The sequence below is a fragment of the Nesoenas mayeri genome (assembly GCF_963082525.1).
Source record: "Nesoenas mayeri genome assembly, chromosome: 12".
NCBI lineage: Eukaryota > Metazoa > Chordata > Aves > Columbiformes > Columbidae > Nesoenas > Nesoenas mayeri.
Genome location: NC_137547.1, coordinates 21,496,782 through 21,510,906, shown reverse-complemented (window position 1 = coordinate 21,510,906; position 14,125 = coordinate 21,496,782). Strand labels below are relative to the sequence as shown.

General features: G+C 40.9%; 1 protein-coding gene and 1 long non-coding RNA gene across 3 annotated transcripts in view; one reads left to right on the top strand and one right to left on the bottom strand.

The window, feature by feature from the left end:
* The window catches only part of ADAMTS18 (ADAM metallopeptidase with thrombospondin type 1 motif 18), a gene marked incomplete at both ends in the record, with an annotated part of 72,166 nt that extends 59,819 nt beyond the window's left edge, over window positions 1-12,347 (top strand). For both annotated transcript variants that reach the window (XM_080351927.1, XM_080351926.1), the window contains 5 exons: window positions 4,135-4,339; window positions 6,633-6,824; window positions 7,096-7,308; window positions 8,728-8,875; window positions 12,232-12,347. In XM_080351927.1, coding sequence (XP_080208053.1) covers window positions 4,135-4,339; window positions 6,633-6,824; window positions 7,096-7,308; window positions 8,728-8,875; window positions 12,232-12,347 — 874 coding nt within the window. The remainder of the gene's footprint in view (window positions 1-4,134; window positions 4,340-6,632; window positions 6,825-7,095; window positions 7,309-8,727; window positions 8,876-12,231) is intronic.
* The window catches only part of LOC308044943, a 47,904-nt gene that overhangs the window by 763 nt on the left and 33,016 nt on the right, over window positions 1-14,125 (bottom strand). The window contains exon 5 of the long non-coding RNA XR_013922695.1: window positions 12,205-12,289. This is a non-coding gene — a long non-coding RNA (uncharacterized lncRNA). The remainder of the gene's footprint in view (window positions 1-12,204; window positions 12,290-14,125) is intronic.

Sequence of the window (14,125 nt, the reverse complement as noted above, 5' to 3'; positions counted from 1 at the left end):
TCCTAGTGGCACTCACCCTTTATATATTTATATATTTATATATTTATATACTTATATACTTATATACTTATATATAAATATAAGTATATATTTATATATTTATATACTTGTATATAAAGTATAAGTATATATAGTATATAAAGTATAGTATATAAAGTATATAAAGTATATAAAGTATAAGCATACATTTATATACTTATATATATATAAGTATATATTTATATACTTATATACTTATATATAAATATATTTATATATTTATATATTTATAAACATTAATAAGGTCACCCCTCAGTCTCCTCTTCTCCAAACTAAAGAGCCCCAGCTCTCTCAGCCTTTCTTCATAAGGGAGGTGCTCCCAGGAGCAATGCTCCTGGCGCCCACAAAAATAAATATGGTGACATTGGCTATGTGAACAATCTTAATTTCTGAAAAAGAAAAGAAAGGTGAGATGCAAAGGAAGACATTGACGTATAGATAAGCATTTAGAATCCAGCTGGTCTAAATCAACAGAGCTCCTTTAAAAACAAGGGAGTTACACTGATTTATGGTAGCTGTGGTAAGGGTCCTTTGGAAAAAAAATGTTGTGTGCTCACATAATTAAACACAGTATTAAGTGGCTTAGAATATAAAGAGGTAGAGTTAAGGACACATTGGACATCTTCTGCTGTTTTTTTCACTTCTGGATTCCTAAGTTTGCAACCTTAGCATTATTTTAATTTTATATTAGAGATCAGAAAAGCTGTACTTTGTTGGACGAGACATTTTGACTTCCAGATCAGGAGATTTTTCTAAAGATGAAAAATATTAACGTGTTTCAGTGGAAAATAAAGACAGTTGGAGATGCCTTGAAGCGCACAGGCAGCAGAAGGCAGAGGAGATGGAGGAAAGCTCCAGCCCTGGTGTCATCTCTGGGCTTTGCTTTGCGGTCATAAACGCAATGGTCTGTAAAAGCAATTGGCAAAGTGCCGCCGCCCATACTCCATAAAGTACCACATTTAATGAAGTTTAATAGGAAGCATTCCCCATCTCCCCTAGTCTGGAAGAGGATGATGGGGCAAAGCAGAAAGACGTATATGTTCTACAGTGGTTTTGTTTGTACTTAAAAATCCATAGATCGTAATATGTTGAACACACTAGAAAATAGTCCAGTAATAGTTTGGAATTTCCTGCAAAATTTAAAAATTACAGCAGAGTACACAAAATCCAAATGGCAAATTATACACTGTGACCACAAAACAATAGAGAGAAAATTTAAATAACTGTAAGATGTGACGTGGGAGCCCCAAGTTCCTGCTTCAGCAGTTTCTTTAGATTGTGTTTAGCCACATGATTTTCTCAGTATCAATTTTAAGTAATGTTTGTAGCCAAACACAATCTGTTCATATGCGACTTATCTTCTGCCAGAAGTATTTTTATCCAATGAGCGCAGTATCATGTCCACAGAAATGTGTCTGTCATGTTCCCAGGAGCCTTCCTGGGCTGTTGGTGGACACCTTCACTTTGATGCAGCATTGCTATGCTATAGAGCTTCACCAAAATCAGAGTCAGTTCTATTGACCACACACACAATTTCCCATTTCTATTAGCCAGAGATCACGGTGTATTTTGAATATTCACTGATATTGAAAAGGCTGAATTTTGACTCACAGGGAAATGTTTTTATGCTGAAATTGCTCTGATACTCTTAGGTTTACTACTTTAAAACAATTAGTGAGTTGAACCCTAAAATGATTACAGAAAGAAAAACTCTAAAATCCCCGAGCCATCTATAGGGAAAAACAATTCAACTCGCTAATTAGTTATTTTAAAAATCCTTGGGATATATTCATGTATGGAGGATCTATATGTGGGACTGTGTCTTCAGTTAACAGATTGCCGTTCAGCTGAGTGAAACTATGCTAGAATATCTCTGCTGAGTGGTCTGCCCAGAAAGTCATGGCATGTAATACATCCCATAGAACCAAGACTGCCAACAGCAAACAATGTATTACTAAATACCACAGAGGAAACAAAGAATACTTAACAGCCAACAAATAAAGCAAAACAAAATATGGTTAAGAATAATAGGCAAGGGAAGGAGGTGAATAGTAGATGAGACACAAGCGTGTCAGTTTTGTGACATAAAAGAGACTGCAGACTTATAAAGGTCAGAGAGGAATAATTGCTGCATAAGAACAAAGACTTATTAGTCTGAGTAGGAACAAACTACCGTCCCAACAGTAAGAACACAGAGAGGCGGCAGAACTGCACGCTGTTGTTGTTGGATTTCAGAGCTGCCAAATCTGGTCATAATTATTTGGTTATTTGAGCTAATGAAAGATACTCTTGGATCGCAGCCCAGATACTCTTGGAAAATGGCGGTTTACTAGAGGACATTCAAGTAGGTTTATTGCTTTCTCCTCTGCAAGGAGGGGAATGTCCTGGGCAGTTACAGTGAATAAACCGTTAGAATGAACACTTCTGGTTCTCTACCCATCACCATTGTGAGAAACATCCAGGCAAAATAATTAAAGCTTGTAGAATGGGTTAAAACAACAAGTTTTTTCTAGAAGTGTGTATTGCAATACTCCAGATATTTATAAAACAGACGAAAAGGAAACTTCTGTCGTGTTCTGGAATTACATAACTACTGACTATTCACATTAATATGTCTTTGTCCTTAAATTAGCGCTTTTTATATTTCCCACTGCTTTTGGCAGTTGCTGAAGTTACTAGACCGAGAGTTGGGATTTCTTCTGTTCCCAAAGGGATTTTCCCGAAACAGGCTTTTTATATGTTTTTCACAAACAAAAATTAGCTTTGTTTTCAGGCAGACATGAAGAGACAGGCAGTGGGTTTAATTTCACAGTTGAATTTGAGATTAGAACCTTTTAGTGGCAAAGTGCTGATTTAAAATTAAATTCAGTCCTGTCTTTGAATAAGAGTTCTCAACTTGAATAATAATTTAGTCATAATCTCCTTTGTTTCTTCACTTCTGTTTTCCTATCATCTCGTTGTTATTTATGGTGTTCCATTGTAAGCCTGGAGGACAGAGACACTTGGTTGTAGGTTAGCAAAGTGTCCACAAGGTCTGGGGACTGCTCAGTGTGTCAGTAGTAGAAATACTGAGCAGCTATTGGCATTTCAAACATGAGACGTTCACAATAGTTCTTCAGACTTTGTGTAACTTCAGTGCCATGACACGTAACTGAAGGGTGCCTGGGACTGGGGTAGATTTGCCCAACAGCATTTGCTTGTTAAATTTCCTCTCTTTTATTTAGATTCCGCATCATCTCTCTGCCCAATTTATTAGACATTTAAATCCTCCAGACAGGAATGACAGGAGTGCTGATTTTAGAAAGCAAGTTCTTTTAGAGGCCAGTGAGTTTTGACATAAATAGCCCTGGATGGCACCTTGTTGCCAACGCTGGGTGCCCTGTGTAAGTGTAACTGCACACAAATGCATTGGGAGGTGCATGTTCAGCTAAACTGGTCCCAGTCCTTCCCTGCCATGCCCCTTCTTCCCTTATGTCCGCTTAGGTGGATCTTCCTCCTCCACCCTGTCTTATGAGAGGGATGTAAAAAGGAAAAAAATATCATAACAAAGGGCAGAACTTTCCAATAATGAATCTCATGGATTTATTGAACTCCTCTCCATCTATCTGGCTTCTTTGGCCTCAGGCCTGTTAGTGTGTTTAGAGGTCTCTCCAGCAGGTAAAGTGACAGAGGATCGTCCTTCTTCTGTTTTAGAGAGATTTTTTTCAGTTAAAAGCCTAGATGTGGTTAAAAAGGAATGGTGACTTGTTAGCCAGACCCTTAGATCTTCTAGATATCCCACCAGCCTCAACAGCAGCATCTCTCTCAGTCCCTGTGGAATTCCAGATTGGGTTTGCGGGCAAGTCGGTTCTGGTAGATCAGAACTGTACGTAAGTAATACTGGTTTTTCTAGTTGTGTGACTTCTATTTCATCCCTAGCAAAATGCTCCAAGCCTTAAAGATAGCTTATGTAACTGAGGCTTTTTGATTGCTTGAACAGATATCAGTGCACCCGAGAGCAGGCTGAGCAGAGTCCTGAGCGATTCACATTTGATAGGTGGCTCATGTGTATTGGTTTTTCCAAAGCTAAATGGACGTATATTTTTCTCACTTAAGCTGGTCAACAGGTGAATGGAGCGAGTGCAGCAAATCCTGTGGAGGAGGACAACAAAGTCGTCTCGTTCAATGTGTCCAGAAAAGGGCTTTGCAAAGAGAGGAGGCCGTGGCGCACTCGCTGTGTCCCGTCAGCACCCCTGCGCAGGTGCGGCTGTGCAACAGCCACGACTGCCCCCCCGAATGGAGCCTTGGTCTGTGGTCTCAGGTAACCTGGAGAAACACTTACTTGTTTTTTCTGCTGGCACAATGAAAATATTGCCCAAAACTTTGCTCAAAAGGAATAGTGCAAACTTTGTGAAGATCAGCATTTCGCAAGTGTTCATTAAGATGATACATAAGCTATGTATATATTTTAACTCGCCTTCGTAGGTACCAGGACAGGAGCGCTTGCCAGAAGAGGACACATGGTGTCCTTTTTGGTACATACAAGTAGATGGATAATTTTTTCTGGTTTCATAACTTAAGGCTCTGTGCATTCTTCAAAGCCATTAACCTCCCTCTGAGACTACTTCCCACAGCAATATTAACTTCTCTCAGAAATGACAGGCAGTCAAAGGACGAAGAAATAACTGGGGTTAGATTGCATATTAAGGCACACATATGTGTGAATTGTGGGTTGATAAATTTCTGGTTGACGTTCGCTAATCTCTTCTGTATTGTTGCCTTTGTTAGAGCAGCTATTCCCCTGCAGGCAGAGCTCGGCTGCAGTGAGTTGCCATGGGGGGCACAAGGCCCCTGGGCAGACTCTGTGTGCACACACCCTGCTTCATGAACCTCCTGACGTTAAACCAGCCCCAGTTTAACCACACACACGCTTACACAAAACTCATCTCTGCCCTTTTGTCATTACTGTTGATGCCGGTATAAGCTGTTAATGTAAGGATAAATGAGGTACTGGGAAATCTGGGATTTAAGAGAGAGCTTACGGTACACTTATATCAAAAGGAGCTGCATTATTTTTATTCTTCCACCTTCATTTAGTGCCATTCAATGTAGATTTAAATTTACTGGAACACCTATTCCTTGTGTGTACAATTCTTGGTACTGTTACTCTTTAGGCGTCCGAGAACACCTTGACCTAAGCGTTCCCAGCTGAGAAGCGCAGCCGCCTCTCCAGGGCAGCGCGCTGTAGCGTCCCATGGCAGATGAGTAACTACTCCATAGCCCATCCTAACAGCGTTTGAACAGCCAAAAAGTGACTTTTTCTTCCAGTGTATGTGAAGGAAACTTTAGTGTGGCAGGAGATTATAAAAACCAGGTATGATTAGATACTTAGAAAGCAACAGCTGAGTCTTTAAACAAACACATTCAACTTTCCTTCCTCTAAAATTAAAATAATACTAAAAAAAGCTATTTTCCTTCCCTTGAGAACGTGTACAATTCAAGTTGGGATTTTCAAATAAGCCTATAAAAATTAAGTTCACAAGTCCTGCTGAAGTGTAGTGAACCGGCCTATCGCACGAGTTAGTGAGGATGTTAAGAGCTGTTCTATCAGACTCAAAGGAGTTAAGAGGAAAAAAAATGCAAAATAGCCAGCCTTGCTGCACAAATGAGAGGAACTTTTAATGAAAGCAGTTCTGTTTGTTTGGGGGAAAGATTAAAACCACAGCTTTTCAGCATGCAGATGTTTCTGCTGCATCCTCAGTACAACTCTGCTTTCGTTAAACTTCAAAAAAACAGCTGGGATTTAATACAGAGGGTGATAGTGCAGGATTCTGTTTTGGAATGTGCACCTTAATCATTAGTAACAGGGAGGACAATTAGAAAAGGATGCAAGAAGGTGTAAAGCTGGCAGCATTATTTCAGGACTGTTTATTCCTTCATTTCATCAGAAATGGCTCATTTGTGCGTTTTGTTGTACGCTAAGGCAATGAAAACTATTGAATGTCTTTTCAGCTGAACCGAAGTGCAGCAATGTGTGTTTATTCACTGGCAACTTGTCCTAAGCCTCAGTTGTAACCTTGGCAATTGAAATACATCTGGTCAAACTTCTTAACCATTGTCTGTATCAGATTCTGTCCTGTAGCGAGATTCATTTGGTGAAGGATTATGTAGAGATTCCCCAGGTGGTTTTCTCTGCCTCTGGCTCATCCCTCTGGGCCAAGGTGAGGACAAAATAACAAATAGCTGAGAACATCTTGCTGTGGGAGATTGTGCGATGGGAAGTCAGGACCAGCTTTCAACTACACCGTCCAGGGAAAAAAGCGTTTTGCTCACAGTCCAGCTTTCCTCATCTGCGGAAGAGAGAGATTGCTTTTCTGTCCTACATGGGGGCTGGAAGAGTTCACAGTTTAGATTAAGAGAGCACTTAGAACAATGTTTTAGAAGTGACATACAGATGTTACTGTTACTTATTTACCCATAGAATGTCAAGTTTACTTATACTATAATGGGAGCTACACAGTACATTAGCCATAGTTTCTATGCTCTGCTATAAAATACAGATAATGCCAATTTTCATTTCCTCTGGTTCGAATGACTATTTCTTTCCCTCACAGTGCTCCAAGACTTGTGGGAGAGGTGTTAAGAAGCGGGAAGTCTACTGCAAAAGTACCGGTTCTCCCAATGCTAAAATCTTGCCCGAAAGTATGTGCAGCAGAGACCACAAACCCGAATCTCAGCAGACCTGTGTGCTAGGACGCTGCCCCAAAAATGAGCGACTCCAGTGGGTGATCTCTTCCTGGAGTGAGGTAAAGCGCTGCAGCTCCTTGTCGTCTCCCTTGCCTGCCTTTGCTGCCAGCTCTTTACATCCAGATGTGGTTAGATGTACCCTGTATGTTTTTGTTTTTCGGGACTTCCACTGACTTAGATCCATATTTCAGTTTACACATTATGAAACATGCTGTTTGTGGTTTTAGTTATATAATGCTTTTGTAGTTTCGCATCATTTGGGGTCTGTATACGTTCTCCTTTATCTGAAAGGGTTTCTGTAGATTTCAAAGGTGTGCTTTGCTTTTGCAGTGCTCAGCCTCCTGTGGCCCCGGTGTACAAAAGCGAGAACTAAAATGCGTCGAGAAAAGCATCCATGGGAAGTTGATCACCTTTCCTCAGAGAAGATGTAGAAACATCAAGAAACCAAACATTAACTTGGAAGAAGCGTGTAACAAGGGAGCCTGTCCATCACAAACAGTGTACAACATGGTGTCTGGCTGGTATTCCTCACCCTGGCAGCAGGTAGGAATGGAAAACTTTCTCACCTCTCTCTCCCTGTCCAGCTGGCACTTTCTCTAGCACTGTTTCATGTCTTGGCTTTTATGGAGTTTACAAAAGGGGCAAGTTTCTCTACACAGTAGCTCAAGTAGCATCCCCCAGTGCTTTTCACTGCACAGCATTAAAGAACAGAACAACTGTGATGTGCCTGTTGACTCTTGGATGGTGTATCCACCCTAATTAGAAGCCGAGGTTGCAGTACAGGCTTAGAGGGCACCAAACCTAGAAGAGTCCATATCATATGGCCCAGAATGGACACTGTGAGAGTGGCACAAACACCTGGCAGGTGTAAAATCCTGAAGACCACACCACTGTGACTTTAAGCAATGTGAGTCCAAGCTCCCTGCAGTAAAGCCAGCTCCAGCCTTACAGTGAGCTGTAGTCCAACGTTCGATAGTGCAGAGGAGACAACACCAGTACCAACAGCCCACAGGCGTACCCTGCATGTAGCCATTCCCTACAGGTCACACCACTCAGCCACTGAAACATGATGCAGCTGGTCCATCGGGTGCCATTGGTGCAGCTCATTTCTTTTTACTGAAACTGAAGAATGTCACCTAAAAATATTACTCATGCTCAAGAAGCACTACATTCCACACTCATTTTCCAATGCTTGTTTCTCAGTCTTTTTCAAACTGCACTGTGGTTGAACTGTTACATATCTATATGCACAATGTATTTTAGCATCTGCACAGATTGCCTGGAATTCCCTAAATACTATGATTAATTATGGGATCAGTCTGTATTTGTTTCTACATTATTGCAAACAAGCTTCTGTATTTCTGGAACTTATCTGCTTTATGAGTCACATATCAATGACACACACACGCATTTAATAATATCTACATGAAACAATGTATGCCTGACAATTGCAATCAGATGAAAATGATCACATTTATCTTAGAGACAACTTTTCATGAAACACATACAAGTAAAAGGCTTATTCATTTAAAAAATACTTCATAGATCTTGCTGTAAAAGCATAGCGTTTTTCCCCAGATGCTGCCATAACTATGGCTCCTGTGGGAGTTTTCTCTTTGTTCAGACAGCAGGATTGGGCCGAGGGGCTCAGCGTTCAAAATAAATCAGTGCAGACAATCAGGAACAGGTTTTCTAAATTTTTCAGTTTCTGTCCTAATGCCCAAGTAAGGAACCAAATTTTCATCAGAGTCCTTAAATAACTAAACTCAGCGAAGGGAGAACAGATGCACACATCTTTGTGCATCGGTCCTGACGGGGGTTACTGAATGGCAACACACCTAATCCTGACCCCTTTGTCTTTGAAAGCCTCATCCAAAGCCCTTGAAAGTTACTCATCGGCTTTCATGGGCTCCCAGAGAATCTGAGCAGTGAAAGACGACTTTGCTTTGTCCCTTCCTGCAGTGTACAGTGACATGTGGAGGGGGAGTGCAAACCCGGAGCGTGCAGTGCCTGCGCCACGGCAGACCAGCTTCAGGGTGCTCGCCCCATCAGAAACCTGCAGTCCTGAGAGCCTGCAACACCAACTTCTGCCCCCTCCCTGGGAAAAGAGGTAAAACTCAGCTCTGCATGCCACAGCAGCGCTGCTTGCCTAGGACTCCAGATCCAGCACAAATCACCTTTTGCACTTACACCTGCTGAAGATTTATTGTTTGGTGTGTTCCTTACACAAATTAGTTTTTCCCAGACTTTCCAGCTACTCTCTGATGCTACAGCATCTCTCAAAGTGAACACTCTCAAAGCAGACTTGGGAGTGTACGTGAGACAGGAGAGTTTAAAACAGGGATATCTGGTTCTGCATCTTTATGCTATCTTTTTGAACAACACAGGAGCATACTATGCTGCTAATGTTTTATGATTAAAAATAGCAACTTTTGAACTTAGCAGTAAGAACTTGCCCTTTATTGTCAGTCTACCCAAGCTTCAGATGGCACCCATATCCCAGGAGTCAAAAAATGCTTTGTTTAGAATGTGATTGCTCTTCTTATTGCTTCTGATCAGCATATGATGTGAAGTGAAGCTCTGTCCCCACCTGTGGCTGCTCCATCCCTTTCCGCCCCTTCAGTGAGTTTGGAATTCTAGAGGAGCAGGAGGAATCAGATGTTTTGTGTCACTCTGAATGATGGAAGTGAAATGATCTCAGACAGCACAGAGAGAGGTACATTAGCCCCATGCCGTGTATTTGCTCACAAGCTGATCACAGTTTGTGACTTACCTGCAGGAAGAAAGCTCATGGAGGTCCAGGTTTGTCCATTCACTAGTTAGCTCAGTTTGCTAAAACGCTTTACACATTAACTTTCAAAGTACTATACATTAACTGTCTTGTTACCATTTTAAAACTGGGAGCTGAAAGTAACCTCTATGAAACTTAGGCCGGATTGCAGGAGAAGGGGTAAATGGAGTTGGGAACGAAGGGCACACTCTGGCTCTGCATCCCATAAATTGACACCAGCAGCACCCCGACCAGTGCCGGTTCCTGGCACTCACTGTGCACAGAACCCTGTAAAACCCACCCAGCTCCAGTCAGACTGTTCCAGACATGCAGGGTATCAAACTGATACATCAGGGGACCTGAATCCAAACAAGGATATATAGATGAAACAGTCCTAAGAGGGATAAGTAAATAGTTCTGCTGTTTTTATAAGTGAATGTTCTCAACACTTCAAATGAACCTTCCTAAAAAGTGCTGCTGTACGTCAGAGTTTCTGTATTACATTGTTTTCTGTCACGATATAGCAAGCACTTTTCTTTCAGCCCTGCCTTCCTCTGCTATATTTCATGTCTAGAGTAATGTCTGTTATTAATTTTGGCCTTGGCCTGTTTTCCTCTCTCCTCACATCTGCAGGAGCCCATTCCCCTTTATTTTAACTGGGTCGTCAGGCTCTAGAGATCAATTCTCTCTTCACCGCTCTTTAACTTTCTGTCTAAACCAGCGAAAAGAGGGAACCAGCTGTGCTGGAATCACGTTGAAGCAAATCAGTCTCTATTATCAGCCATGCAGCTCCAGCTCAGTGATCACAGTCAAGAAATTATTGTTTCAGGGAGAGTTTACACTTTCCTAGACAAACTGGGTCATTTCCATCCCTCTGTTAGATGCAGTTACGGTCACCATAACTCCTAGTAAATCCAACTGCTTAAAATGAAGGGAAATTTAAACAACATATCAATATTGAGTAAATAAAAATAAGGAACTGATGGCCTGAGCCACAGCCATTGAAGTTTGTGGGACTCTTTGTGTTCACTCCAATGGTCTTTGGCTTAGGTCCCAAGGGTGTTGGCCATACCTCTGTAATGGTAGCACTGCACTCCCATCTTCAAAAGGGACATGGAGATTTATGAACCTTGCCTCCTCCGTGCTTATACAGTCTTTTGTTAAACAAAATTACCCTTCCATGGCAGGAGAGCTTTTTCCTAACTTAATCGGAACAGCTTTCCTCGCTTTGTGCTGAACTCCCCGTTTCGTCCCCTCTGACACCCAGCTGAACACAAGCAGTGCTGCAATGCTCTGCGGGGAAGGGCTGCGGGGGTATTTTCTTTACATACCTTTAGCATCTACAGACAGGCTTTTGTTTTTAAAAACAGAGGAATAAAATGCCATCTTTAAAATATATTATTATTATTAAATTATTTTCTTGTTCATTCAAATAAATTTGAGGTTGACAAAGGTATACAAACCCACCTTTGGGTGGAAAAGGGAATTAAACAAAACCAAGCAAGTAGTGACTAATCAAAAGAAGTTCCTATAGAAGGAGCGAGTGCCTCCCGGCCCACAAGAAGCTGTCAGGGAGGGAGCGTTTATCCTGTGTGGCTCAGCTGATCTGGGAGCACAGGCAACGGTGCCCAGATTGTTTCTCACTGTCTTCCTCTAAATTCCTTTTATTGACCATGTAAACAGTAGTTCTGAGACTGAACTGGAACCTTTTCCCATGCTCACAGGAGAGTGCAGCTTAGCTATAAATTTTGCTGAACCTCATTTAAATGTCTTTACTGCTTTTGCAGACATGGTGAGTTTGTTTATAAATCATCCACATGAATGATCACTTTGCTCTTTTAAAGAAACAGAAAGCATCCACTACAAAACTATAGAGCACAGCAGCTATGAAATGTTTTTAAAGCAACTGGGCTGTATGGAGAAATGGTCTGTACATAAATTTAAGTGAAATAAAATCTTAATTGAAAAATACAGTTTATTTATATTTACAATTAAAAGCTAGGCTTTTCAGAACTAAACATCGTCAGCCTGTCTCTTCTCCCATTGCAGTTAATTAAGATTTCACCAACATGCTATAGTCAAATTCCTAAAAGCCTGATTCATGCCACCAAACTAAAGTCTAAGAAGAGAGATTTCTGGGCCTCCCCGCATAGTCAAACAGGGAAATCAGTCCTTGTGGAAGGTGCTGGGACACGAGCACGTGGCTCAGCACCGTGTGCAGGGCGCTGAGCGTGCTGTGTGCGCACATACCCGGTGCTGGTGCTGCTCTGAGGTGCAGGGGAGCTCCTTGTGGTGCTGATGGCAAGAAACAACCAGCAGCGAGCACGGAGCAGGGTCACCTGGCTTTAGAACAACATTTGTCATCAGAGGTGACAACACAGATGACTTACTACACTGGAAATTCTTCCTGTTTTCCTGAACTTCAAGGTGTGCTCTACCTTTAATTCCTTTAGCCTCTGACCCTCCTGTTATATTAGCTCTGTCTCTATCAAATTAACAAATTAAACATCCCTTAACAAATTAAAAAATGCAACTAGTATTTGTGAGCTGAAAGGTGGTTCTTAGCTCCTCTTTGAATTGAGTCACCCATCGTGTTTTTAGTACTACCAAATGCATACGGGTGTGCAGAACTATTGCCTGACCTGGCGTCTCGATAAACACTGTCTTACCGTGTTGCTTGGCTTTCTTTCCTTCAGACGATCCTTCTTGTGTGGATTTCTTCACGTGGTGTCATCTGGTACCCCAGCATGGTGTCTGTAACCACAAATTTTATGGCAAGCAATGCTGTAAATCATGCACAAAGAAGAACTGATAGCAGTGTGTTATCTGAACCCTTCAGTGACAGCATTCTCTTCTTCAATTTACGTTGGAATTAACTTTGCTTTGAGGCAAGACATGGTGCCACATAAACCACTGATGGAAGAGACATGTTTTCTGAGGGAATGTTTGAGGTGCAGTAATTGTTGGATATGTTGAAAAAGGAATGTTTCTTTTTTTTTCTTCATTTGCTGACCTCGCTAAAGTACAGGGTACTCCAGATCACTTGAACACTGAGACTCGAGGGGCAGTTCTTCGTTCTTTAGACGTGTCGTTTTGCACTGTTGTATGTTTTGAGGAAGAAATTAAGGTAAGGAAGCCTTTTCTGGCTAATTTACCAGAATGCAGAAGAGATGGGGAGCTCAAGGAGGAAGGTTACAGCATGGCAGCACGACAGATCCCGCTACCGAAAGCATTTCCTTTCTTATTTCCTATGGTACTATGGTCCCAGGATAAGAAAGGTGTTCACAGTCTCCCGGAAGGACGCTCGCCCGCGGCTGTTGTTGGAGAACACAACCTCACGCCTGGGGCCGCGAGGAGTCAATGGTGCACTACAGAGATACATGGTGCTTCTCTTAGACTTGCTGCTGGAAAAGCAAGTTTTGAAGAATTCGTTCTCTGCTTTGTGTGGAAACTCAGAGGTGGTTAACGAGCAACTTGAAACGTATTCCTAGAAACATTCACCATTAGAATATTTGGACTTTTAATATTGCTGTGTTACAAGTAAAATAGAATTTCATACTACAACTAACTCAAGGAACTCAGAGTTATTGAGCTCAATGGTTATGTTTTCAACTTTCTAAACACATTAGATATGTAATTTTGTAATTTAAAGTTGATATTTTAAAGTAGTTTTCTCAGAAGCTAGGTTGTTGGAATGCCGAGATACTGAAGAATGTCTTCCTTTCAATATTAAATCTCTCTGCAAATTTGATTCATCCATTACCCAAAGGAAATAGCAAGAATATTGCAGTCCATTAATTCACGCTAAACTTTTCTAAGTAGTTATTTATTCACACAGGTTATATGAAAAAAAAAAGTGGATGATTTATTCTAACTGAATAAAAATCAATTCTATTTTTATACATCCTCCTAATAGTTTTATTTAACTCAGAATGCACCAGCAAACAAAAGAACTGTAAGCATAACGATATTTGTACTCATTCAGTATTGAGATGTTTGGTGACACTATATATCAAATGGTACAACTTAGAAGTTTCTGCATTGAAAGAACACCCGACCCATTTGCCAAACCCATTTGGAGACGGAGCCGCGTCCTGCTGTAATTTCCTATGAGGGGCATATTTATCTAATTCCACCCAATCCCACAACTTTGTTTGATGAATGTAGTTCAGTTTTACTGGTTTTTTAAAGTATCTTTTCAGGGTAAGATTAGCCAGCTCAGCACTAATACCAGACAGTGGGCACTTAAAATTAGCAGTTCCTTTTGAACAATTTAAATTAAAAACATTTATTCTATGTTACTTTAAGAAATGATGATTGGAAACATATCTCAACCTGCACCGCTCTGTCTCAAAATTGGCTATTGTGTAATTATAACCTTTTTTCCTAGGAAAACTATGAGGTTTTTCTTGGTTTGTTTTTGTAATTGTGTCCTTTTTTATTATTTGATGTAAAATAATTAATTTATTAATGCATAGTTTTTCCTTTCTATTTCTTTGCTCACTTGCTTAAGTGACACCTGAGGACAGAAAATGGTAGTGTCACAAAGTATGAATTATGGTGTAAAAAAAGCAAAAAATATAAGTGTAA